At 43.5% G+C, this 27,856-nt stretch overlaps 1 protein-coding gene across 1 annotated transcript; it reads left to right on the forward strand.

Annotated features, from left to right (window-relative positions):
• The first annotated feature begins 6,754 nt into the window (after positions 1–6,754).
• CCDC174 (coiled-coil domain containing 174) lies at positions 6,755–27,484 on the forward strand. The gene is made up of 11 exons (XM_066616153.1): positions 6,755–6,858; positions 7,953–8,057; positions 9,358–9,458; positions 10,446–10,504; positions 14,164–14,341; positions 17,574–17,669; positions 18,865–19,001; positions 20,392–20,486; positions 21,545–21,668; positions 22,849–23,001; positions 26,520–27,484. Exons 1-11 carry the CDS (start codon positions 6,817–6,819, stop codon positions 26,828–26,830), a joined length of 1,401 nt encoding a protein of 466 aa, XP_066472250.1. The 5' UTR covers positions 6,755–6,816; the 3' UTR covers positions 26,831–27,484.
• The last annotated feature ends 372 nt before the right edge of the window (positions 27,485–27,856 follow it).

A 27,856-nucleotide genomic window follows, 5' to 3' on the forward strand; every position in this document is an offset into this window, starting at 1 on the left:
TTCAGCTGAGGCTCCTTACAGAGTGCCCTACACCCCTTCAGCTATGCCACTGCAGCTACACCTGAGCCCCTTCAGCTGAGAGTCCCTGTAGACTGAGTGTTCTGCCCCCCTCCAGCTATGCCACTGCAGTCCCTCCAGCTGAGGCTCCCTACAGACTGAGTGCTCTGGCCCCCCTGCAGTTACGCCACTGCAGCCCCACCAGCTGAAGCTCCCTACAGAGTGCTCTGCCCCCCTCCAGCTATGCCACTGCCACTGCAGTTACGACTGAGCCCCTTCAGCTGAGGTTCCCTACAGAGTGCGCCACCCACCCACGTGCCTGGTGCTCTCCTCCTTCTCTGCGCCCCCCGTGAGGGGGGGCTGTGCTTCCACCACCTGCTCCCCTGGTGCCACTGGCCCCCTGCCCTGCAGTCACATGACCTCTGCTCCTTAAGAGCATGTCTCCTGTAGTCACCCCTTGGCAAAAGCCCAGAATGCTTTCAGGCTGCAGTTCTCTGTGCACCTACCTGGGAGTAAGCCCCATTGACTATAATGGGACGTACTCCTGAGTAGACATGCATAGGATGGGGCCCTAAGGTTACAATCCTATCCACAATTACCTGGGAGTAAAGCCCATTGACTATAATGGGACTTAATTCTGAGTAGACATGCATAGGATGGGGCTCTAAGTGTTTTTAAGCCACTTCTGCCCAATGGTGCATATAGCAACAAGGACCAAATGTGTACAAAAATTGGTTGACTTTCCTGCCTACCTCCTAATGCAAACTACTACTGCTTAGTCTGTAGGAGGTATATACATATTCACTCCTGCCTACTGGTCTTTCACTCCTGCCTGCTACTAGCTGAGCAGTGGGATGCCAGCCGGAGGCTGTTCACATGGCTCCAGTCCATAAATTACACAATATCATCATTTAAAACTGACTGGTTACACATATTTCAAAGATGTCAAACCAAGGTTCCTTTCTCCTTTATTAGAAACACTCATAAATTTTCAAAAGAATACAAGCGTGAGGTTGAGCCAATGTGGAATCCTTCCAAGTCAAATTAGTTTTGGAAGCAACTGATATGATGCTATTAATCCTAGCACGGTTTTTTGACCCTCCCTTGCAAAATGGCATCTGTGCAACATGGCTTCCCCATACACTGGCCTGAGGAAGAGAGAGTAGCTTGTCTTCATTTGGTGGGCCACTATGAGATACAGGAAGCTGAACTAGATGGGCCTATGGCCTGATCCAGAGGGGCTGTTCTTTTGTTCTTACAGCTGCCCAGGTAGTTAGTACAGAGGTAATATTTGGATCCAAGACCTCCAAGCAATCTCATTACTAATATGCTGTACTAGTTCAGCCTAGCAGTATGACTGTTAGCTGGAATTGTGTGGACTGTTCAATAAAGAGAACAAAATAGCTCCAGGACCAGGGCTGTATTAATCCATGGCTGGACCCCTTTCAGGTATTTTGGGCCCGCTCCAGCACTTCAGCCTTTCACACCACTACAGCTGACAGTATATATGTCAGTATACACGATACATATGGATAAATATACCATACAAGTTGCGATACAAGGACATCTGCAAGAGGGATCTGAAGGCCTTAGGAGTGGACCTCAACAGGTGGGAAACCCTGGCCTCTGAGCAGCGCGCTTGGAGGCAGGCTGTGCAGCATGGCCTCTCCCAATTTGAAGAGGCACTTGCCCAACAGACTGAGGCAAAGAGGCAAAGAAGGAAGGCCCATAGCCAGGGAGACAGACCAGGGACAGACTGCACTTGCTCCCGGTGTGGAAAAGATTGTTACTCCTGAATCGGCCTTTTCAGCCACACTAGACGCTGTTCCAGAACCACCATTCAAGCGCGATACCATAGTCTTTCGAGACTGAAGGTTGTCAATACACATATATACAAGTATTGCTATGGTGCAAGTGCAAAATATCTTTACCCACTGGAGCCCTAAGCGCAGATAACAGTGTCTCAGTAAAAAAAAGACAAGCCTCTAGTCCCTGCGGAGTCCGCAGGCTTTAGCCTAGTGAGCCTTATGAATAATACGGCTCTGTCCAGGACAACCCACATTCTGCATTTATTTGGTAAAATATATATTTGTAATGGGACTACATTTCCTAACAGCCCCTGCTGTGATCTGGAGCTGGGAGCAGATCTGTGGAGGGCTGCTGAAGGTCCAGTGAAGAACTGGAGCAAAGGAGCCCTGGCTCTGTTACTACACAGGCTGTGCTGCAGAAGTCCTGGGAAACAGGGGCCTGCTATGCTGTTGCACCTGTGAAGCCTGCTGTTCTCCTGACAGCCCCAGAGGCCCAGTTGAAGATTTTGTTTGCTACCCTTTTTGGATCCTGTTCTTGTGCCCCACCATAGGGAGACTGCAAACCTCTCTCTTACCTACCCTATTAAATGATCTGTTATTAGCCAGGTTTCAAGGTGTCCGCTAGAACTCCAGGGTTGGCAGGGAGGCTCCCAATATTGAAGTGTGTTTAGCATTTGCCTCCAGTCCTAACTGCATAGAATGCTCTGATTTTTCTTCACATTATATTTCTCCTAGTTGCAGGGAAGTATTTTGAGGATCTATGCAGGAAATAGAAGCCTCACCTCCTGAACATCCTACTCAGATCCCATTCTGACCTCTACTTTCTTCTGAGGTTTCAGCAGGTATTAGGCACACCCGCAAATCTCAATTTTGCTTGTGCCAAGCTTCTTGACTTACTGAGGCTGCAATCCTAACCAGCACTGACATAAGGGCAATGCAACTCCAAGGGAACAAACATTGCCTTACCTTGAGGAGGCCTCTGTGACTGCCCTCCAGTTGTAGGATTCAGCACATACTTCACTGGCACAGCTATGCCAGTGCTGGAAAGTTGGTTAGGATTGCGCCCTAAGTTTGGATTCAACACGCTGCCACTACGAATTCATGCATGCAACAAAGAGCCCCACACCTAACAGTCTCTAAAGCTACATGCAAATATTTTCTGCATTCTCCCATCACAGACACAGACAGACAGAGACACAGACACACACACAATTCTTCCTTATCATCTAGCTGCTCCACAGTGGTCCTGATCCCTGGAGAGAAGAAACTGGAGAGAAAAAAACCAACTAGGTTTTTTGCAGGACAAAACAGTGAAGTACAGCTTCTAGTTTCTGCAATCATTCAACTTAATGGACAGGAACTACCACTCCTTTCCTCCTCACTCTTCGTGGGGGGAAAAGGGAGGCAGGTTTTCACCTGAGATTTGGGCTTTTGTGGAAAGTAACAGCTATGCCTAGCAGCTGCTGCCTACAAAAATTCAAGAGGAAGCGAATGAAGCCATATAATTTGGAAACATATTTTGTAATAAAATTTGGATAGTGCTTTTGCATCTTCAAAGTGGGCTTCATGTGCGTTATCTTGTTACAAGTCTTACAATAACCCTATTAACCCCCTATGACAGATGGCAGCATAGAGCCAGAGTGGTTCTTCTAAGGCTGCCTAATGAAGGGCGCGATCCTAACACCTTATGTCAGTGCTTGTGTGCTGCATCCACACCCTACAGTTGGGTGTCACTCACGGAGGCCTCCTCAAAGTAAGGGAATGTTTGTTCCCTTACCTCAGAGCTGCATTGCCCTCATGTCAGTGCTGGAGAGAACTGACATAAGGGGTTAGGATTGTGCCCGAACTCATAGTAGAAAACATGAGCTATGAACCAGTGATATCCTGATAAATAGCTCACAATCCAATCCTAACCAATTTCCCAATATCACTGCACCTGCAATGCAACTCCAAGATAAGGTTACGAACATTCCCTTACCCTGAGGAGGTCTCCATGACTGCCTTCTCCCCCCAGAATACAGTATACACCCAGTTGACATGGCTGCATTGGTGCTGGAAAGTTGGTTAGGATTGGACTGTCAGTCTCTTAGCCACTACACTACACCAGGTAAAAAAAATAAAATGTTTAAAAGTTGAGCTTCTCTCATCATTTTATGTACCCCGTACAGGTTGAGCATCCCTAATCTGAAATGCTCCAAAATCCCAAACTTTTTGAGCACTAATGTGATGCCACAAGTGGAAAATGCCACACCTGAACTTATGTGACAGGTGGCACTCAAAACTTTGTTTCATGCATAGTATTATTAAAAATATTTTATATAAATTACCTTCAGACTTTGTGTGTAAGGCGTATGTGAAACATAAATGAATTTTGTGTTGAGACATTTCCAAGATCTCTCATGCAAATATTACAAAATTTAAAAAAAATCCAAAATATTTCTGGTCCTAAACACGTCAGATAAAGGATACTTCATCTGTACCCATGTTAGCATTTGTGTATGAATTTAAAGTACTTAAATAACATTTTGCTCAAGGTTGAGGGCTAACAACAGGGGAGAAAAAGTTTGTCTGCAACACTTCTCCAGCATACTTCATTCTGCTGTGTTTTCATGGTCCAGGCAGCTGGTAGCACTTCCTATGGTCCTCCCAGCTGCCATATATATTTTTATTTAGCAATCCCTAACAGTGAGAGCCGGAAGCATTGTCCTCCCTAATTGGCTCCAGAAGGATCTATGTGATGAATTATCTTCTTAGGGTAACATTTATCATTTTTCATGCTCCCCACCACCCCCTTTGCCTGAATTGCTGCTTGGCAACCCATGCATTCTTTTATATTTATTTATTTAACAGGTTTCAAATGCTCATAGATTTCTATAAGAAAACAAAGCACCATTGAGATAATTCATTTTGACATTTATTTCAATTTTTAATAACCAAAGGCTTAAGTGAGTTATGACAGTTAACAGAAACAAGGAATACAAATACTGCTAAAAACCAATCTTAGTTAGTAAAAGAACTCTCATCATCGTACTGGCCTCAAACTCTCCTTATCATTTAGTGGTAGCAAGTCCCACTAATTTTAATATCATAGGAAGCTGCCTTATACTGAATAAGACCATTCATCCATGTAGGTTAAACTGGAGCAGATTTCTGGGAGGATTTTTTTTCCTGTCTACCTAAAGATGCCAGGGATTTAGGGCCCAATCCTATCCAATTTTCCAGTGCTGGTGTTGCTGTGCCAATGGGGCATGCACTGCTTCCTGTGTTGGGGAGGCAGCCACAGAGGCCACCTCAAGGTATGGGAGCATTTGTTCCCTTACTTCTGGGCTGCATTGTAGCTGCACTGGTGCTGGAAAGTTAGATAGGATTAGGCCCACAATCAGGGATCTTCTACCCACAAAGCATGTGGCTTACCACTTAGCAACAGACCTTCCAGTATATATTTTATTTCCAAGCAAGACTGTGACCTTCACCACACTTGTTTGAAGAACCCTTGAAATCAATGGGCTTGCTTCCAAGAAAATATGATTAGTAATAGCATGTGACACTTCACTCCTGTACTTTTAATTCAGTGTTCATTAGCTTCTGAACAAGGGCACTTAAATGGGAATCCTAACTCTTGAATGGGAGTAATTTCAGTGAAATATGACATTGACTTCAGAACAATAGAACTGGAAAGGAATACCAATTAATTCATTGCGTATGTGGATACAAGTACAGTCCTAACCATGTTTTATAAAGAAGTCTAACTTTCTAGGGCAGCGGTTCTCTCACATTTAGACCCGGGACCCACTTTTTAAAATGAGAATCTGTCAGGGCCCAATGGAAATGATGTCATGACCGGAAGTGACATCATCAAACAGGACAATTTTTCACAATCCTAGGCTGCAATCCTGCCCACACTTACCCAGGAGGAAGTCCCATTGGGTATCATCGTTAAAAGACTATACATGGTAGCTTGTTAAAAGTGCACGTCTGTCACATTTCCCCAAATGCAGTCACATACCAGGGTAGCATCAAGTTTGTTATATTAAAAATAAAATATTGAAATGAATGGTGACCCACCTGAAATGGGCTCATGATCCACCTAGTGGGTCCTGACCCACAGTTTGAGAAACACTGTTCTAGGGAATACAAGATTTAATTGCAAGACTGCTGACCAGAAGCCCTGGTCAAACAGCTGGGGCCTGATTGTGGGCCTAATCCTATCTAACTTTCCATCACCAGTGCAGCTATAATGCAGCCCAGAAGTAAGGGAACAAATGCTCCCATACCTTGAGGTGGCCTCTGTGACTGCCTCCCCAACCCAGGAAGCAGTGCATGCCTGGTCAAGCAGCTGGGGCTCTCAGAGCACAAGCCAGGAAAGCGTAGCTAGGACTGCAGGGTAAACAAAGTACCTTATAGTATGTTTACTGGCCCAATCCTATCCCTGTCTACTCAGAAGTAAGTCCCCCTAGAGTCAGTGGGGCTTACTCCCAGGGAAGTGCGGATAGGAGTGCAGCCTCACAGCCCAGTCCCAGGCCTGTCTACTCAGAAGTAAGTCCCCTTAGAGTCAGTGGGGCATACTTCAAGGAAAGTGTGGATAGGATTGGGCTGTTAAGTTGCAGTCCTGGCCACACACTTACCTGGGAGTAAGCCCCACTGACTACAAGGGGACTTACTTCTGAGTAGACATGCACAGGCTTGGGCTCTCACTCCCCAGCCAATGCGTTCTGGGCTGCAACCCACAGCGTGCCTCCTAGTGAGCATGCGCTACGCGAGAGTTCTCTATTTAACAGAGACCCGGATGATTCTCTCCCGGGCCCTTCACACCTGGAACGGGCACCAGCGTAGCTTCCCTGTTTTTACTGCGCAGGCGCAGGATGCCCCAACGACCGCCGCTCCTTGTGCGCTTTGCGGCGCTGTAGGGCTCCGGAAGTCGGTGTGGACGGCGGCGCTTGGCGTCGGAAGCCGGAAGTCCTGGCGAGTGGTAGTTCTGTTGAGGGGAGTCCTGTAGGCGCCCGTCCCCGTCATGGACCGCAAGAAGAAGTCCTTGGATGTGACTGTGGCCTCGGTGAGTGGAGGGAGGAGCGTCACAGTCCCTTCTCCCTCTCCAGCCAGGGGTGCTGCCCTGGGTGAGGGTGCTGGCAGTCTCCCCCTGGAAGCGCCTCTGGGGTGGTCAGTGCAGGCTGGACCGGACCCCCTCGGGGTTACCGACGCCCTCCCCTTCAGCCCCTGCCCTGGAGAGAAGCCAGGCCCTCCTCTTCCCCTGGGGCGGCACTGGGCCCTCCTGTGCCCTGGACTGGGTGCAGCACACTGCCAGATTCCACAAGCAGCAGAGGCTGCTCTCCCAACCGCACTTACCTGAGAGTAAGCCCCATTGAACAAAATAGGACTTACTTTTGAGTAGGCCTGGTGAGGATTGTGTCTTTAGGGTTTAAACTAAGCACGTGAGACCAGCATAGGAGTGTTTTCAGCTTTGCTTTGCCCTGCCCTGCATTTTTGGGGGGTGTCCTACATTTTGAGGTGCCTGGTCCCAGTGGCGTAGCTGGAGGGGGATGGAGCAGCCAATCTGGCAGGGAGCTGGCAGGCAGCCCCTCCCTTTGGAGCGATTCCCAGTGGTGGGAGCAAAACAGCTGTGAGGAAGGGATAGAGAGAGAAAGCCTTACGTCTCTGTTTTGCTACCCCCCCCCCGCCGGGAATGGCTCCGAAGGGAGGGGCCACCTGCCTGCTCCCTGCCAGACTGGGTGCACTGCCCCCCTCCAGCTACGCCACCACCTGCAGTCATAATATCTGCCCACCCTGAGCGCTTTCCACCCCCACCCTTTAAAGGCAGGACTTTGAACGGGCGCTCAGGAATTGCACTGAAATTCAGTCCTAGAATCTATTTGTTTTGCATTTATTTAATATACTTCTACCCCGCCTTTCCCACTCAGGCGCCCAGGATGTTTGCAAGCACAAAGCTTTACAATAAAGTGCAAAGGGAAAAAGAAAAGCATCACACCAGGCATTAAAACATTGATTTTGATATTGCACAGTGAAATGGAAACCAAAACTGTGTGGTGGATTTGAAGATATTCAATGGAAATGCTTTTTGAAGTCTCTTGCTGATAGTGGATCACTGATTTTCTTTCTTCCTTTTTCCTTCTTCGTTGCTTCTGATCCCAGCTGGTAGACTTGAAAGCAGAACTTTTTCGGAAACAGGAAGAATTCAAAAAAGAAAAGCTTCTGAAAGATGCTGGCATCCCAGTAAAACCTAAAACGATAAACAAGGTGACAATGACTTGCTAAAATTTTACCAGTAATGTCATTTAAGTTTTGTAATTTTCTTCAAAAATATAGACATTGTTTTATTTAGAACCCATAGTATTTAAAAGGGTGAAAGCGTTCAGATTGCATAGGTCTTTCTCAAAACTCAAGTTGTTGGATGTATTTTTTTGTCTGAGAAAGTTCTATGTAACTTGAAATAATTGCTTTTACTTTTTTTAAAGTGCAGATAGGTGTAATTGAAGATGATCTTCTGTGTGTCCAGTGTACCTTGGCTTTAATCTCCAAAATATTTACAATTTGAAAATATCATTCTCATTATGTATTTTACATCTCTGGAAACACTTCAGATACGTTGTTCTGTATTAAGAGTTAGATGGCGTTTTTGTTAATCATCAGGTTGATATAAGAGTGAACTACTGAGCTTTTTGTCAGAAGTAATTTTTCATCCACTTTCATCTTTTTAAAAAAATCCATCTAGAATTTAGTTGTATCATCCTGGCCAACTTTGGAGTTGATGAAAGCTGTTGTCCGTAACACACGTTTTGAGGAAGTAAAATACTGTTTACTTGGCTAAATAGTCTGTTGAATGCAATTGAAGTGAAATTCAAGTACTACTAAAAGTGTTTGGCTTTCTAGTGCATCCAGAAATTCCTTAGGGTCAAGGTTTGTGAGCTAAAAAATACAATGAATGTAATATGAAAATATCTAACCTGATCATCATTTGTTTTAATGTGGTATGTCATTATTTAAATTTTAACTGCATTAGAGCCCAATCCTGGGTTCAGCGCACCAGCTCACCACCAGTGCGTACTGTTGCAAATGTGCCGTAAGGTGCGTTTTTGGGCCCCAGCACCGGGTGGAACACTGGTGGTAGCTCGGTGCTGGGCGGGCACCCAACCTCTGCTGCTTGGTGGTCCTGCAAACTGTCAAGCAGTGGAGAGGTAAGCGGGGGGCATGGGGGAGGCGGGAAGGGGGGGAAGTGAGCAGAGGGTGGGTGGAGGTAGTTGGATCTTGCATTCTGCAACCTTGTATGATGCTGCTGTCTGGCAAACGTCCTGCCAGCTGTTTCCTGCCAGCTTTGGGTCAAAATGTTCTACAGGAGAGAGAGGCTTGGTAGGCTGGATACTGCATGGGAATCTTAAGCTACCTGTCACTGCTCTAAAGGCCCTGGAACTGGTCGCTGCTGGAGAAAAGATGATTGCACTGATTCAGCAGATATTCTATAGCTTTTTTTAAAAAAAACTCTTTGAAATGGAACTCTGGATTTATATTTCTCCTCTGTTCTGAAATGATGGTGTTGCAGAAGCCAAGCATTTGGAATAAGCAGAACAAAGGGGTCTTGGATCGATCTGAGAAAGATGCTGAGCAGAAGATTGAAGAGCAACAAACTTTGGAAAAAGCAAGGTAGTTCTTGAGTCCTGAGAAACTTTGATAAGTAATCCGATGCAAAATAGGATTATGTGTCTCAGAGCTGTTGCTATGTAGTGGATTTTCGTTCTTGCTCTGTGCATCTGCAACAAGTTATTTCAGTTGATTTAGTATTATGGTGTGGAATAAAAGTAGCTAAAACAAACAGCCTTTCTGATTCCAAATGAATAAGAATGCTTGCAGTGTCACTTTGCTAATTATAGTACATCTGATGTTCACTGCTAAAGACATGGCCTATCAGATTATTGTACTTGATAGACTAGAGTTCAAATTTAGATGTGTCCTTGATGAAAAACTTTTCAGTAAAATTTACCAGCCATACAACATGATCCTAAGAATGTTTGTTCAGAAGCCCTGCTCAGTTCAAAGGGTCTATTCCCCTCTAAGTGGTTAGGGTTGCTGGCTTCATTCTCTGATTCCTACAATGGGAATAGTAATGATCTTTTGTGAGTTTGAGAACGAGAGTGGCCTGTAAAGGTCTCACTAAGTGGCCTGGAACATGCAGGCAGCTTGGTTGAAAAGTATTAGAATCATAGATGGGGAAAGAACAAGATAGTAACCATGATTAAAGGAGTGCACACTGGAGACATAATTGTTCTCATACCTAGAATTCTTTGTTTCTGCTGTCACAGTTCTGCAGCCCCAAGAAGTTCTTTAGGTGTTGTTGTTTTTTTAAGCCCAGCAGTACTGCTTTGGATGGTGTCCTGTCATGGTGCAATCTTACACAATAAAAACTTTCTTATAGAAGAAATCACTGCTAAGGGCTAGTTCACTACAGCTTTGACAAACACTGTCCTCCATATAATTGAAACTTGTGACAGTGGCCCACTTGAGCAGCCTGGTGTGGAAGCCACTTTGGTTGTTGGTATTGGCCATAAGGAAATACCTTCCTTCTGTAAAAAATGGTAAAAGGATTATTTCAATGTAATAGTTAATCTTGTTTTATATGTTTATGTTCTGAAGGCAGAAACTAGAAGAAAAAGCAAAACTCTATGACCAGATGACTAAAGGAGATTTTCCAGGTGCGAACAAATAGCTTATGGAATTTTAATTGATCTAAAGCATTGTTTCTCAAACTGTGGGTCGGGACCCACTAGGTAGGTTGTGAACCAATTTCAGGTGGGTCCTCATTCATTTCAATATTTTATTTTTAATATATTAGACTTGATGCTACCAAGGTATGTGTCTGCATTTGGGGAAATGTTACAGATCTGTACTTCTAATAGGCTACTATGTATACGTTTTTAACAATGATAGTAAGTGGAACTCCTGAGTAAGCGTTGGTAGGATTGCAGCCTAGGATTGTGAAAACTCTTCCTGCTTGATGATGTCACTTCCAGTCATGATCACTGATCTAAGACTTCAACCTTGGGAACACTCTTTCCAAGCATTGAATTTTATTTAACTTGGTGGGACTTTCTTCTAAATAAATGTGCTTACTTGTAAAGTAATTCTTTCTATTGTTTCTGCCCTAAGGTATTTGTTTGAATGGCATTTCAGGGTAATTTTAGCTACATCATTGCATTTAGAAAGGCATTGTTTCTTATAAAAATGATAGTCTTTTTATGTCATCAAAACTGCATTGGAAGAAATACTTTGTTTTGGTTGTGCCTTAGAAAAATAGTGATTTTTCTCTTTTCCTAGGGAGTTGTGCTTCACATTTTGAGCAATAAGAAACATTTTTGATTATGAGAATCAGATATAACCAGGGCTATAAAGTCAGAAGAATTTTGGGTGAAGTTGGAGGTTTTGTTTTCTGACAGTCCTGCTAGTGATAATAGTTGGCGTACCATTGCTGACTGAATGATAACCTGAGAGAGCAGGGCTGTGGTGTCAGTAGACAAAACCTCTGACCACCCAAAATTGCTCTAGCTCAACTGCTTCTGTGTCAGAATCAGGGCTGTGTCACAGTTATGGAGTTGGAATCCATTTTGGGTGGAGTTTTGTGCCCCAACACCACAGCCCTGGTTACAACAAGAAGCAGCTGTTTCTGCCTTGTGAGGCAAAGGAATGAATTGGATTGACTGGTTGGCTTTCTCTTTCCCACCAAATAAGGGGATGTCAAGATGTTTCAGATTTGATGCAGTGTTAACTGTCTAGTTAACCCTAGTTTGGTCTGAATTCAAATGGCAAGAAAGCATTTACTGGATTATCGTGATGGATTATCAAAATGGTTTATTTAGAATGGAGTAATTTCCATTCTTTAGCCCAAACTTTTGGCCAGAGGGCTGCATCAAATATCTGGCATGGTGTTGAGGGCCGGAAAAAAATTTAAATACAAAATTTAAATAAATAAATTAGAGATGAAACTTCGATGAGTGAATAAATGAATGAATGGGCTCATTCATTCAAACTCTCTGGCCCTCAGAACACCCTCCAGACATAACCAGAGCACAGCTCTGGTCGTTTTCAGTTGAGTGGGCCAGAGGCTTTCAGGGGACAAGAACCTGGCTGCAGACCGGATAGAGGCTTGCTGCGGGCCGCATCTGGCCCCCAGGCAGTGTTTGGAGACCTCTGCTTTAGCCCATCACCTTGAAATTTGTTGCCAATTTAGTAAGTAAATCTCCCTTAATCCCTGTGATGTGCCTCATACTTTTTTCCAGATATGCTTGCCTCTTTAGAAGAAAGGCAGACAATTGGACAGTTTTTTGAATGATGACTTCCTAAACTGAGTTGATTTTATTTTTTTATCTGAGAAGAAATTGAACCCCTACCAAATAGTACTAGTGTCAGATAAATCTTGTGAAAAGATTTTGTTTCCACACATTTGGGGGGTGGGGGTTGGGGGAGAGGTGAAAAGATTGGAAGAGGACTGAATGGGGAGTTCTGGGCCTTCTTATTATTTAAGCAGTTTACCAGAGCTCACGTTTCTGGATAGATGGACTAGTACAGGGGTGTCAAACTTGTTTCATACAGAGAGGCAAAGTTAGTATTCATGGTACCTGCTGAAGACTGAAGTGACAACATTAAACAAACTGTAACACCATTAATCAGATAATGGCTAGAAACAAGCACTTTGTTCTTAAATAGAAACTCATTACTTGCAATTGACAGAAAAGAAAATGTGCAGATCTTATTCTCAAGATATGAGAGCCCAATTATCACCCTGGGAGAGCACAATTATAATGGGGCCTGGATAAAATGCTTCCAGGGGCTGCATTTGGCCCAGGAGCCTTACATTTGACACCTCTGGGTTAGTGAATCCAGTTCGATGTCAAGCAATAAAGAACAACATAATGTGACTAAGTACCCTGAAAGCATTGCCACTGTTGACCCATTAATAGTGGCTCAATGTGAGGTATTCCGATTGTATTGTACTCCTGTGAAGCTACAGTGCATTAACTGAGTGGGAAAATGTTATTTGAGTGGTCTTTTGCCAGATTCCAAGGCCAAACTCCGTCTAGAGAACCTATGCCCACTTTAAGTTAGTTGGCTCCCCTGTGTTCCCCAACAATGGCCCTGGTTCTGCCCTGCAGCACTACTGGACCCCACCACCAGGGTAGCTTGCTTGTTCAACTCCAGAAGTCCTCCTTCCTCCCCTCTCCTGCCAGCAGCTCCTACTGCTACTACAGCAGCACCTTGGTCCTCAGCAGGTCTTGGGTGTGGCAGCCACACACCAATCTTCAGTGTTTCCAAAGTCCATTTACCCATCTGTCCTTTAGTCAATTAGTCCATCAGCAGTTCCAGTACTCCATCAGTTCCTCAGTCCATTAATCCTTTAATTCAGTCCAGTCCATCTCAGCTCCCTCCCTCCCTCCAAGTTTTCCTCCTCCTACGCACACCAAACTCCCTTCTTCAGGTGCTGCTTTTATGCCTGAGGGCCCTATTGCCTTCAAGTGACTGCAGCTGTGCAGCACACTCACTGCAGTCTAAAGCCTTGGTGTTAACCCCATGCTTGCCTGCCAGAGCAAGGGGCCACTGTTGACACCACACCTTATCTCCTCGAGGGATCTTGCACACTTCCATTATAAGCGCATAAATCTAAAATGTTTGCATTAAATTTAAAAATATTTTTAAAACATTCTTCATCAGCCTGTAATTGACTGTTGCCTTGTTACATAGGAAATATTGATGATTTTAAGGTATACAAATTGGACTGCTTGTCTGGCAAACACGTAGTTTATGGCAAGTATCATTTCTTCCTTTGCACAAACGGCTAACAAAGCCAGAACTAGCTAGTATGGAGAGTTATGTGGCTACTCCCATTAGCAACAGCCCCACATAGACCTTCCTTCCCTACCCCCACTCCACTGACTATAGGTGAAGGGAAATTGCAACATGATGATACCACAACACACATTTTTTATTACTAGATGTCTCATGGAAGGAGATGCACAACTGCTGTTTTCAGCAGAAGTTCTGCATCTCCCCTAGTATCTGGTTCTGGCCTGAAATGTAGATGGTTAATTGGAGCGATGAATTTGCATGTTGTAGAGCCAAAGGGGAAAAATGTTCCAAAGGATCTGGGGCTCTTTTAATGTATTACAAAACTGAAAACTGTTTAAGTGAAGTAGAATACACACACTAGGATTGTTTGTATGCTTTTATTTTTTTGCCTGCTGTCCTGTAGTCTAGGACAGTGTCGGCAGCAACAGTGCTGATTGCTGCAATTTTATATGGACTCATTTCTCACCTGGGTACTTTTGAGGCCTATTGTTTAAGCATTGATTTTCTGTCTTAGATGACGAAACTGAGGATTTGTACCTTGTGGATTTCACTCAGAAGATCATAGACAAACAAAGAGAAGTACAGGAACTGTGTGCAAACGAAGCTGCTAGAAAGGAAGCGGAGAAGGAGGATGCAGAAGAAAGACTCTCTGAAACAGAAATTCCGCCTCCACAGGACCCCACTGAAGAATGGTAGGTAGTAGTGCTCTAGTGCTGTTATGTTGTGTGTGATTTCTCTGAAATGTCATGGCATAAAGTGACTTATAGTGCACACACACACCACACTGCCTCCAGATGAGAGAGTTCTTTGAACATCGCCAGTTTACTGTCTGGGATTACCTTTCAGGAGATAGACGAATGTATCCCAACAGGAAATTGTCCTGTGTTGTAACCTTCCAGAAAACATTCAAGTAGAATAGTGGTTCCCGTGCTGTGAGTCATGGCTCCTGGGGAACTGTGAAATCCTGCCACCATATACAATGTACAGGATTATAGCCCTTCTGGGGTACAGCCTACTGGGATACAGCCAACGGCCCAGCAGGTCAAGGGAGCTACCAGTCAAAAAAGTTTGGAAACCTCTGCAGTAGAACGTACTATTCATAAGAACATAAGAACATAAGAACAGCCCCACTGGATCAGGCCATAGGCCCATCTAGTCCAGCTTCCTGTATCTCACAGCGGCCCACCAAATGCCCCAGGGAGCACACCAGATAACAAGAGACCTCATCCTGGTGCTCTCCCCTACATCTGGCATTCTGACTTAACCCATTCCTAAAATCAGGAGGTTGCGCATACACATCATGGCTTGTACCCCATAATGGATTTTTCCTCCAGAAACTCGTCCAATCCCCTTTTAAAGGCGTCTAGGCTAGACGCCAGCACCACATCCTGTGGCAAGGAGTTCCACAGACCGACCACGCGCTGAGTAAAGAAATATTTTCTTTTGTCTGTCCTAACCCGCCCAACACTCAATTTTAGTGGATGTCCCCTGGTTCTGGTATTATGTGAGAGTGTAAAGAGCATCTCCCTATCCACTCTGTCCATCCCCTGCATAATTTTTTATGTCTCAATCATGTCCCCCCTCAGGCGTCTCTTTTCTAGGCTGAAGAGGCCCAAACGCCGTAGCCTTTCCTCATAAGGAAGGTGCCCCAGCCCCGTAATCATCTTAGTCGCTCTCTTTTGCACCTTTTCCATTTCCACTATGTCTTTTTTGAGATGCGGCGACCAGAACTGGACACAATACTCCAGGTGTGGCCTTACCATCGATTTGTACAACGGCATTATAATACTAGCCGTTTTGTTCTCAATACCCTTCCTAATGATCCCAAGCATAGAATTGGCCTTCTTCACTGCCACCGCACATTGGGTCGACACTTTCATCGACCTGTCCACCACCACCCCAAGATCTCTCTCCTGATCTGTCACAGACAGCTCAGAACCCATCAGCCTATATCTAAAGTTTTGATTTTTTGCCCCAATGTGCATGACTTTACACTTACTGACATTGAAGCGCATCTGCCATTTTGCTGCCCATTCTGCCAGTCTGGAGAGATCCTTCTGGAGCTCCTCACAATCACTTCTGGTCTTTACCACTCGGAAAAGTTTGGTGTCGTCTGCAAACTTAGCCACTTCACTGCTCAACCCTGTCTCCAGGTCATTTATGAAGAGGTTGAAAAGCACTGGTCCCAGGACAGATCCTTGGGGCACACTGCTTTTCACCTCTCTCCATTGTGAAAATTGCCCATTGACACCCACTCTCTGCTTCCTGGCCTCCAACCAGTTCTCAATCCACGAGAGGACTTGTCCTCTAATTCCCTGACTGTGGAGTTTTTTCAGTAGCCTTTGGTGAGGGACCGTGTCAAACGCCTTCTGAAAGTCCAGATATATAATGTCCACGGGTTCTCCCGCATCCACATGCCTGTTGACCTTTTCAAAGAATTCTATAAGGTTCGTGAGGCAAGACTTACCCTTACAGAAGCCATGCTGACTCTCCCTCAGCAAGGCCTGTTCGTCTGTGTGTTTTGAGATCCTATCTTTGATGAGGCATTCCACCATCTTACCACATTAAGGGTGTTAGTTTGCCAGTGTACCTGTTGCGTGATTTGCTCTCAACTTCAGTTTAGACTACAGTTCTATCATTCTAGTTTTAAACAGTATTTATAAGTTTGAAGTGTGTGTAGAAGCTCTTAAATCATCCAGCTAAAGTTCCGTTCAACCCTCTTGTATTTGTTATGTACAAAACTCCTTAGGTGAACTGCCAGTTAACCTTTTCAGCAGCAATATTCATGTTTTAAAAATGCATCCTTTTTAAAAATAAACATTGGTTCTTATTATTCTTCCTCAAAATGATCTGTGAACTATTTGCTGGTCCACAAGGCCAATGTAACTGATATGCTGATGGCGTACCTGGAAGTTTTAAGAGAGTATGTGTTCTTTTATCATCCCATTTAAATATCTCAGGGTGTAAAAAGCGTATGTGCAACTACCCAGTCATTTGGGCATTCAATTGACAATTGACAGCATGTTTTCTGAGTGGCCTGAAGATTATAATGAGAATAAAAGTTGAAAAAAACAAGCTCAGTGTGCTCTCCAATTATGAGAGTAGCTCTTGAACAAAATTACTTAGTTTAACCTAAATATATGCTCATCAGCAGGAGCCCCTGAAAAAAACCATACTTTAAAGAGCTAAAAAGAGTGGAAATTGCCACTTCTGGGTCCTTAACATCTTGTAAAATGTATTGTAATTGAAGCAAAAATCATTAATGGTTAATAATTAGTATGACATGCTGGGCTCATCAACGTTTGGACGACTGTGTGTCTGCACATCATAAATAATTGGCAGAGCTCAGCGCTAAAGAATACTTTGCCCGTTTTATTAGACAGCACGCACTGCTACTTTTCTGGATTGGTAACAGTTTTCAATGGAGAAGTCGTTGAGAAACAGTTTTACATAATAAGAACTTTGACAGAAGTCCCATTTTGCATTTGTCTTCAGTTTTTCCTTTATGGTAGAATAATTGCAGAAGCAATCACTGAATGCGCCTTGGCCTGATAATTGAAATACATTGTAGCAATTTAATATTTATGTGGGAAGTCGATGCTGTGTTATTACTCTCACCACAGGGAGCAGACACTGTGTGCCAGTATAGTTTAGTTGGAAGCAATGTGTCATTGCAACTTCTTAATGGTTTTGTAACTACTTGTTGTGAAGGTGTACAGCTGCACCGGAATGGGTTTTACACAAATGGGGAGCTGTTGTACGTTGGGGAACCTCATTTCCTTTTTGGAAAACAAAGGAAAAAAAGAATCTGGGGCTGCAAATGACTATGATAGAAGTGTAACAATGGATTACATTCTGTATGTATTTTCATATGTGATCTCAATGTCTGGACAAACATCATACTGACATTCCTGTTAATTCTAGGGTTGACTATGTGGATTCCTTAGGCCGATCTAGACGCTGCATGAAGAAAGATTTGCCTCATCTGCTTCAAATGGATAAAGACCTTCAGGGGAAGAGGTAATGTTTGCCCAAATGAAGGTAGTGATTTTTGTAACCTTTCGCATATGTGGAGAGGAAAGAAATGGGTTCTTGGCAAGCTGGACAATACTTATCCATGCCATACATACTGTTGTGTCAAAACACCTGCAAAGAAATTTGAGCAATCGGGTTTCCCTGGATAGAGAGGCACTTGATCAAGACTACTCAGGCCGTGGAGACAGGACAGTAGGTGGTTTCTGCAAAATGCTCTTAATCTAAAGAAGATGGGGGTAGAACTTCCAGGAGTTGGGGATGAAATGACTTGGCTCTTTTTCTGACTCCTTTTCAGTGCTCTTAATCAGCATCTGAAGTCTTATGGTTTCTACAGTAAAATGGCTTATTGTAAATCTGTGTTGGCTGAAATGTCTCCATTGTGTGTTCTAGTAACAGAAGTGGTAATTTTAGAGCCTGCGTGGTGCATGTTGTCAAATTGGTCAAGATCTAAGGTTTTGTATGCCATTTTAAGAACAAAGATTTGTAGGAATGACAAGGATGTTTTGTGAAGGAACATAAACGGCTGCCTACACGAGATATTGAAAATTGCTGTTATATTTTGAACTCACTTATATAAGATTAGGATGGAAATGCTGGCCAAATCTGAAATGTTCAATGTAGGCTCTTAATGTGTTCTTTGCAGAGCAATTAACTTAGCAATCCAGCAAAACCTTGACAGTGCTTTAAAGTAATGGTCCTTTTCTTATAAAATAGAATTTTAATGTGTCCTAATGAGTTTTGTTTTCTGTTCTTGGATTAATGGTTTGCAAGGCTCTTAATACAGGCCAGGACAAAATGTTCTATTAAGTACTTCAACTGTTACTCTATTTGCTTTTCAACTATAGATCTTTTTGATAACTAATCTGGACATAACTGGTGAAGTAGTCACAACCAAGTTGCTGCTGAGTAGTGTGCTTATTGTTTGGACCAGCTGGTGCTCTCTTACCCTTATTTTTGGGCTTGGCATAATGTAGAGAAAATCATTCTTGGGTGCTCTTGGTGGCTTGGCAGAAGTGGTTTAAGGCCTTTTAGCTGGCTCTTTGGCACCCGTCCGCAAACTAGACTGGGTGCTTTTTAGATGGGAATGTATTAGTTTTGTTAGGGTGGTTGCATAGTTGTAGAAGGAAAACCCATTTATCACTTTGCAGTTCTTAAGGAATTTTCATTCTGTTTTAACTAGACAAATCACTGAAGAGAAGACTCTGTTGTCTGAACATATGAGAAGGGAACTTCAGCGTCAGCAGTGGGAAAAAGAGGAAGAAGAAGCCCTAAAGAGACCTATGGGACCAATACATTATGAGGACATTAGAGAAAATGGTATATAGCCTTTCTCTTATGTGTAGCTACCCTGAAGAAAAAAGGTGCAGTTTTACTTTCAGATGCTGGTCAGTGTATCCTTGTGAGAGGATGTATTTTGCTTTTTGGCAGGGTGGCCTTGGCCATGCAGAATTCCCAAGGTGCTATAATACAGTAAGGGAAAAATTAAAATTGAGTATTTCTGTAATATTTTTGCACTAGAACTTTACCTGGTTTATTTGATCAGAATGTCTGCTATTTTTTGTACTTGTACTCAAAAAAGAGCAAAAATTTTGCATCTTAGCATGCACAGAAAGTGAGAAATTATTATTTTTGGTTATCTAATACCATCCATACATATGTCATTTTATATAAAGTAAGAAGATGGATCCCTGTCCCAAAGGGCTCACTATCTGAAGGAGACATGAGAGAGAAAACAGGAAGGAGAGAGACGTAGGTGCAGGGTTAGACTGGAGAAGGATGTGCAAGTATTTCACATACACTTAAGCTTAGTTACAATATTCAAACGATGGCTAACAGCACAATCCTGTGCATGTTTTCTTGGAAGTAAATCTCATTAAAGTCAGTAGGGCTTACTCCCAGAAAAGTGTGCATAGGATTGCAACTTTTTTTCCTGCAGTCTTATGCATGCTTCTGTGTGAGTAAGGCTACTGAACACACACATAGGATTGCGCCATCTTTTATATAGAAATTTTATGTAATTGTATTTATACATAGAGGTGTGACAGCACTGTCTTAGGCAGTGATGGGCAAGGTGATTTAGGGCCCAGTCTTTTGCTTGCCAGGGGCCACGAGCTACAGTGGTGCCAAAATGGCCACTGCTGTATCTTGCAGGACTAGAGCGGCAGCCGGAGGTCTCCTCAGGCTAAGGGAACATGAGTTCCTTTACCTATGTAGCGTCCTTTCAACTCCTATGGGTCTACTTGGATCTGTACCAGCAAAATGGCGGTTGCAGATTTGAATAGCCCATTTCAGACTCTCAGGTGCTTGGGGAGGGGGAATAGGATCCAGCAGCAGTCTCTGCTGCCATCCCTGCTCCTCCCAGGCCTGAACTGCCCCACAGGGTGCCCTTCCCCCCAAAAAGCATCCCCTCCCATTGCCCAAAAAGCCTCCCCACCAAACAGCTAGGACGCTTACCACTATATGCTTCTTTTCAGCTTCCCACCGCTACAGAAGCCCAGTGGCAGCTGGCGCTGGCCTCTCCACTGGCACAGCTCAGTGCCCTCTTGCAGCGAAGTGCCTTATGGCACTTCCGTGACAGCCGTTGCCAAGCAGCGCACAGACCACTGGCGCTGCCCTAATGTTGGATCGGGCTGTTATAGTGAGGATACAGAGTCTAACATTTTGGGCGATACTATATGACTAATATGTAAAATTGTTTTTTTTTCAGAGGCCAGGCAGCTTGGTGTTGGTTACTTTGCTTTTGCCCGTGATCAAGCTTTGAGGAAAAAACAAATGGAAACTTTAGAAATGCTAAGAGAGCAGGTATGAAGCCTACAAACAGAACTTAAACCTATTTTGGAAAAGCAGTAATGTGGTTTTAGCATGGAGCCTCTCTGTGTATCATTGTGTAGTCAATGTATAAAAAAAAGGCTGCTAAGTTAAACAAAAAATATTGTATTAAAACTTTTTCCTATCCTTCTTGAACTGTGTAACCCAGAGTAGCCTGAAATGTCATCAGTCAGCCTTTTCAAAAGGCTATCTCCAATATCATCTTCCATGCTTTCCTGTATTGCAGGAAGAAAATTCCAGCAGCCCTCTCCATTGGTAATACATGCCCAAATATACCAGGGTTGATGATGATGGGGGCATACCCCCCCCCCAAGCAGTGTTTGATATTACAGTCAATTATTGATCACAGGATAGTGGGGGATGGGGCTTTGTGCATCATCAAGTGGGGGTAATGCTTGCTGGCACACTCTTCCTGTCCCTTCCATGCGCATAGGAATGCATAGCAGATAACATGTGAAGAAGGTCTAAGAGGTGTAGTAATGGTACCTGAATCACTATAATAGTAATCACTAGTACACACATGCATAACAACTATACACATATGCAAATTGAAGAATATGCATTACCACAGTCAAACTTTTGAACCATTAGGTTTAAGCTCAGAAATTAAATGCTAATGTCCAAGACACCCAAGTTTTTGTTGTGACTTGGGAGAGATCTATATTTAAAATACTTATTTTTGTCTGAAGCTTATACTTAAGGCAACAGAATCTCATAGCACCTTTACTAATTTATTTCAAAACAAGAATATGCAGATGCATGAAGTGATTCCTAAGACTTTTTCTGTTGTGTGTCAGTAATGAAGAACTTCTTTCCTTACTTGCATTCCATTTTGTTAATCAGCTGTGCATGACATTTGTCATATCATGGGAAGCATTTGTTTTCTCAAAGCTATTTTGACAAGACTTGAAATACGGGAATAATGGTCACAAGAAACAGCTGAAAAAGTAGATGTGTCTGTTGGGGGGTGTTGTGAGAATTGCAGTTTGGAATAGCTGCAGAATGAATGATTATTGTATCTCACTATTTAGACTACAGACCAGAGAGCAAAACGTGAACATTTAAAGGAGAAGCGCAAGGCTGCTCTAGAGGCCAGGCTGTCTAAACTACGAGCAAAAAAGAGATTGAAAGCAGGTGACAAAGACGAAAATGAAGGTAAATGCACAGACTTCAAAACATTGAAATGCAGGACATCTCAAGAAAATGTACATACACTTTATAGTGTCAAATTTATTATACTATTAACATATATACTGCACTTAGAAGCAGTTGCTTGACCCAGTTAATTAACTAATTAGTGAATGAGTTAGACCAAGTGCTCAATATGTTCTCCATTGGTATCTACTCGTATACACTGCTGACATCATTGACTAAGGAGTCCACAGACATCAACCAACATATTTCCTGGGATGGTTCCGCACATCTCTTCAATTACTTCCCTTTGATGTTTGAGTGTTGCAGGTTTTTTGCAGAGAAGTACATATTGGTTAGAGTTCCATAAAATGTGTGTACATTTCTTTGAGACGCCCAAGGACCCAGTTGTATTGATCAGAAACACAGAGTTTAAGTCCACGTCAAATATATTTTGCATTTTATTTTAAACGGCAAACAGAATATCTACTATATTGAACTTAGAAAGTATTCTTAGTCTAAAGTAACATAGTTATAGTTTTTGAGGTGGAGTAAAATTTTTCATTCACAGCCTGTGGAGCACATGAGGGGTGTGTGTGTGTGTGTGTTGTGTGATTGTTGGAGGGAATAAGTACATAGTGCTGAAGCAGCTGGGACAAACTTTATTTTTCCAGTTGAATCATATAGGGAATTCTTCATGCTTTCTGTGCTTAATCTGCATAGCTGCCTTTCATATTTGTCAGATATTTAGAAGTCTTTCTGTTAATTGCAATTAGACAGGCTTGAATGCTTCTTCCCATTTCAGGCCACTCTCTATGCAGCTTGTTGACATTGATAAGTAACTGGCTTCTGAAAAGCTGCTGTTGCCTGGTTGAATCATGAAGGTAAGAAGTATTTTTGGAACACAAAAAATGGAAGGGTATACTTAGTCTAGATGAGGGAAGTGATACTAAAATACTTCATTTTTTTAATATAGAGAATGAGGCAATGTATCCTTTCTGAGATTTGCTGTTGAGTACAATATTGACTTCTGATGATCTATCATAGCTTTCTCTTGTATGAAGTGAACATTCCAGTGAGATGTGTGTGGATCAGATTAGATGACTTTGAGAGTGCTTGAGTGTGAAATAGTGGTAGCTTGTGCATTTCTCAGGCCTCAATGTAAAATCTATTTTAGTAGTAGACCTTTTTTCTGTCAAAACAGTGGAAGAAGTTGTTGAACCAGTACCAGCTGAACCCATACCTGCTGAAGTGCAAAGAGTATCTGCAGAAAGTAGAAAAGTGGAGGTTGTCATTCAGGAACGGAAAGATACCAAACCTGGAGTGCCGTACATTCGAGAGTGGGATAAAGGCAAAGGTAAGCACTTATGATGTGTGTCGGCTTAACATGGTATAAAAACCTTGGGCTGTAAACTTGTTACACTGCAAGGTTCATTGTTCATATATTCTCAGTTGCTGAGCTGTACCATTTTAAGAACATAAGAAGAGCCCCTTAAGAACATAAGAAGATTTTGCTGAATCAGGCCAAAGGCCCATCTAGTCCAGCTTCCTGCATCTCACAGTTCCCCACCAAATGCCTTAGGGAGCACACAAGACAAGACACAACCTGCGTCCTGGCGCCCTCCCCTGCATCTGGCATTCTGAGGTAGCCTACTTCTAAAATCAGGAGCTTGCACATACCTACCATGACTTGTAAATCATGATGGACTTTTCCTCCAGAAATTTGTCCAATCCCCCTGTTAAAGGCATCTAAGCAAGATGCCATCGCCACTTCCTGTGGCAAAGAGTGCCACAGACTAATTACATGCTGGGTAAATAGTTTCTTTTGTCTGTCCTAACTCTTCCAACCCAGAATTTTAATGGATGTCCCCTGGTTCTGGTGTTGTGGAAAAGGGAAAAGAGCATCTCTCTATCCACTCTATGCATCCCCTGCATAACTTTGTATTTCTCAATTATGTTCCCTCTCAAACAACTCTTTTTTGTGCTTCATTATCAGTGGAGGAATTGCATTTTTCTACCTTTTTGTATATTAAATGTTCCCTGTACATGCAAAGCTAGGGTGACTAGCAAAAGGCTAGGCTACATCTGTTTACTGATAATTAGGGGGAAAGGTAGTATTCTCCCTGTCTTCTTGCATGATGCCTTGTTGGCATCCTTCAGTCTTGGAAAACTATGGTATCACGCTCTGAATGGTGGTTCTGGGTCCTCTCCAGTGCGCGAAGCCTGGGTAAAGTAGGTATGGAGGATAGACTGTTTCCCATGCAGCAAATCCCCCCTCTCCACGTCACTGAAATGGTCCAATGGAAAGGCAGAAGCCAATATGGTTGGTTCCAGCGGCGTCGCAGGAGTTACCAGAATGTGACTGTGTTCAGCCATGAACTGCCTCAGGGACTCCGGCTCTGGATTTTACCTGGAGGTTGACTCCTGAAGCCTTTTCCATAACTGGATGTAGCCACAAGGCAGTGGAGGTTTGGGATCAGAGTTTTCCTTCTCTCAGATGAGCTGCCTTCCCAGGCTGACGAGTCCCATCTACCCGGTGGCTGTTCAGTTGCCTCTTATGACAAGTACAGCCAAACTGAGGGCCTGTTCTTATCCCCCAGCGGTTTTGCATGATAGTTGTTGTCAGGGCTTTTTTTCTAATGGAACGCGGGGGGACGGAGTTCTGGCACCTTTTTGCAGGGGCCCCTCCCCTTTGGAGGCATTCCAGGATGGGGGGGAGCAAAATAGAGGCATTCGCTGGGTGGGTGCTGGAGGGTGCAGGGCGGGTGGACACCTGGCCCCTGCCTGACCGCACAACAACCCCCTCCTGCCCCCATCTCCAAGCTCTCGCCTGAGCCCAGCCCGCCTCCCCTCCCCCCACGCTCTGCTTCCCAGCACAGCTTCCAAGCCAGTGGAGGGGGTGGGGGACACACGCTGATGCCGAGGAGGAGGACGGACAGCCAGCCAGCCAGGGAGATGAGCTGCGGCACCCACGGAACTCCCAGGTACTGGCTTGGTGGAGGAGGAGGGGAAGGAAGCTGGCTGGTGCAGCCCCCGTGCCAATCTGCAGCACGAGCCTAGGCATGTCTGCTCAGAAGTATGTCTCATTGTGCTCAATGGGGCTTGCTCCTGGGAAAGGGTGCATAGCCTTGCAGCCTGAGAGCCCAAGCATGTCTACTCAGAAGTAAGTTTCATTGTGTTCAATGGGGCTTACTCCCAGGAAAGTCATAGCCTTGCAGCCTGAGTAGACAGGCAGAGGAGGGGCTCTGTGGCTGCAGTCCTCACCACACTTTCTTGGGAGGAAGCCCCACTGCCTCTAATGGGACTGACTTCTGAGTAGATAGGCACAGGATTGGGCCCTGAGGCTGCCATCCTATCCACAGTAAGCCCCATTCACTAAAGTGGACTTCTGAGTAGACATGCATAGGATTGGGCTCTTAGGCTGCAATCCTAGGCACTTTTCTGGGAGTAAGCTCCATTGACTAGAACGAGAGTTACTTCAGAGTAGACATACCTAGGATTGGGCTCTTAAAATCCTGGCAGAGATATATATCTGCACCCATTTTCACATGCTAAGGGCAGGTGAAAAGGGATTCTACATGTGTACAATGTGCTGTCCAGCCTTGCCAGAGATCCTCCTCATCCTTCCCCCACAAGCATGCCCTCCGCCAGCCAGCGTTTGCAGCTCCTCTCCAGCAATGCACAGCAGCTGCTCAGGGCAGCAGAGAACATACAATTGCATGCCAAGCGCCTTCCCAAAGACACAGAGTATTCTGATACTTGAATTAAATCATATTTAATAGCTTGTTTGCAAACGTAGCTGTTTCTATGTGCACCTAAGGACCCCTCTCATGTAAGAATTCCTTTTTTGTTCTTACTCCCATAGTTGCTTAGAGTAATTTTACTGTCAATCAATCAAACCTTTATTAGGCATAAAAATTAACACATAATATCTCTAAACAAACCAATATACAAATATATGTTAAAAAGCAAATAAAGATAAAGGTTAAAACACAACAATTTACTTGCACGGTAACTCCAGGTTGCTTAGGACCAGCAGATTAGCCCTCTTCAAGTTACTCAGGTGTAAAAATTTTGCAACTGGAAGGGTCACGAGTTTAGAATCTCCCGCTAACAAAAATTGTAGGCAAGCATTCTCAGAAAGACCTTTTTTAGTTCTTAATAATGGGAGAAGGTACTGATCTCTAGGCACTTGATTGCCAACACAGTGCAAAACAATGTGTAAAAGAGAGTCTACCTCTCTAAGGCCACAGTTACAGACTCGTTGTTCCTTCGAGTAATTTTACTACATGGAACTCATGTAAGCCATTTTCCGGAATCCATTCACTGCTTCCTCTCCTTGAAGTAGTGCCACACTACATACTGCACGCTAAAAGTGCACCTGTACAGTATTTTTTTCCCATGTGTAGAAAAAGTAGCTAGGGGGAAGGGGATGTGGAGATTGACAGCCCAATCCTATGCATGTCTACTCAGAAGTAAGTTCATCTTTAAGGGGGAAGAACATAAAAAATATTTTATTTCTCCAATAAAAATGGTTTAAAAATAAATAAATAAATAAATAAATAAATAAAAGATTAACAAGTTGTGAGTTCCTGCACCTTTTTATTTACAAAAAAAGCACTGGTTGTTGTATTAAAATATAACCACCACCACTGGTGACTTTGAAAATGGGTTTTTTCTCCCCAATACCACTAGAGGGCAGAGGAACCATGATTAATCTTATCACAATTCATGTGCCATAGTTTAGGAGTTCTTCAGGTTGGACAAACAGGTTTGGTGTTAAAGTGCTTGGTTTTCATTGAGTTGCCTAACTTTTCAGTTCAGTCAAATGTGAAAAAGCAGCCTGAGTTTGTGTTTTTCCCTTCCCTCTAACAGAATTCACTTTTGGATTGTGGTCAAAGAAACAGTCTGATCTCAGGAGCGAACGTGACCCAGAATTTGCACCTCCTTCCAGTTATTTTTTGGGTCAGAAGAGAGTTCAAGACTTCAAAAGCCAGAGTTGGAATAAACCTGGATCCTCCTGTGAACAAATGGAACAGAATCTGACAAGGAATTCTTCCCGTTCAGCTGAGGGTCATCATGGCAGCTCACAGAACAGTCAGCCACATGATAGTGGCTTGCAAAATCAGCAGCCTACTTACCAAAGTTTAGATGATATGCTGTCATACTACAAAAATGTGACATAAGTGCTTAGAAGCTGCAAGCAAAGCTGAAGTAAAGAATTGTGTTAGGGGTTCTAATATTTTTTCATGTTTGTTCAAATACTCAAGGAAAAACATGAAATGTCAGTAGCATAGGTATCAAATGGCTCTTCCATAAGATTTGAACTTCACTGCAGCAGCCATGGTCCCTTGTTGTACCTCTAGCATTAAAGGTTCCACTACAATATTGCATTTCTGTAACGTTCTTATCATGCACCTGTTGCTTTCTGTTATCCTTTCCATTGCTGTTCTTCTCCCTATGAACGTTCTGACTAGAAACTGGAATTAGGTATGCTCAAATCTTGAGCATGACCAGTCGGAATGCTGACTTCTCAAACAACGAAGTGCAAATCTGATCATGAGTCACTATACAGTACTGCAACCTACTTTTGAACATTTTCTGGACTTCAAATGCAGTTTACCAAATGGCATGGAGAGTTAGTGTTTGAGAACAGCAAATCTAACATGCCCCTGGATGTATTGGATTAGTTGTGTGGTTCTTCGCTTTCCAGTATTGGTTAGTTCACTGGATAAGTTTATCTCCAAAGAAAATAATTTTAAGAGCAAACTTGTAGTTGGGGCACAGAACTGTTTTGCTATAGTCATCTTTGAAATGTAAACCATGATTACACTGTGGAAGTTGTGCATCCTTCTAGTATGCAAGATCATTCAGTGCTGAAAATGAAACTATCTTAAGATTACACACCAAGAACTGAAGGTGACCCACTACATCTTATTCTAAACACACCTATTAATGCTTCTGTTCACTAGATGGCAGCAAACTACTTACATAGCGATTAGCAGAGGCAGCTGTTTTCTGCCCCAAGAATTTCAGCAGCCATGTAGATTTTCAGTATTTGAGTATCATTATTAGGCTGATGAGTTTTATGGCAAAATATGCCCCACACATTGACTCAGTTTTTAAGAAGACTGAGATAGGGGGAAATAAGTCCAGTCATGTTTCTGCCCTATTTCTAGCACGAGGCTGGTTCATTTAGTGGAGTCCTATTG

The sequence above is a fragment of the Tiliqua scincoides genome, chromosome 2, assembly GCF_035046505.1.
Source record: "Tiliqua scincoides isolate rTilSci1 chromosome 2, rTilSci1.hap2, whole genome shotgun sequence".
NCBI classification, from domain to species: domain Eukaryota; kingdom Metazoa; phylum Chordata; class Lepidosauria; order Squamata; family Scincidae; genus Tiliqua; species Tiliqua scincoides.

Bases quoted from the DNA above. Each gene is read 5' to 3' on its own strand.
- CCDC174 (XM_066616153.1), top strand. From the start codon at position 6,817: ATGGACCGCAAGAAGAAGTCCTTGGATGTGACTGTGGCCTCG. The intron at 20,487-21,544 runs GTATGAAGCCTA...CTCACTATTTAG, and splicing joins TAGAAATGCTAAGAGAGCAG to ACTACAGACCAGAGAGCAAA. The intron at 23,002-26,519 runs GTAAGCACTTAT...TCCCTCTAACAG, and splicing joins AGAGTGGGATAAAGGCAAAG to AATTCACTTTTGGATTGTGG.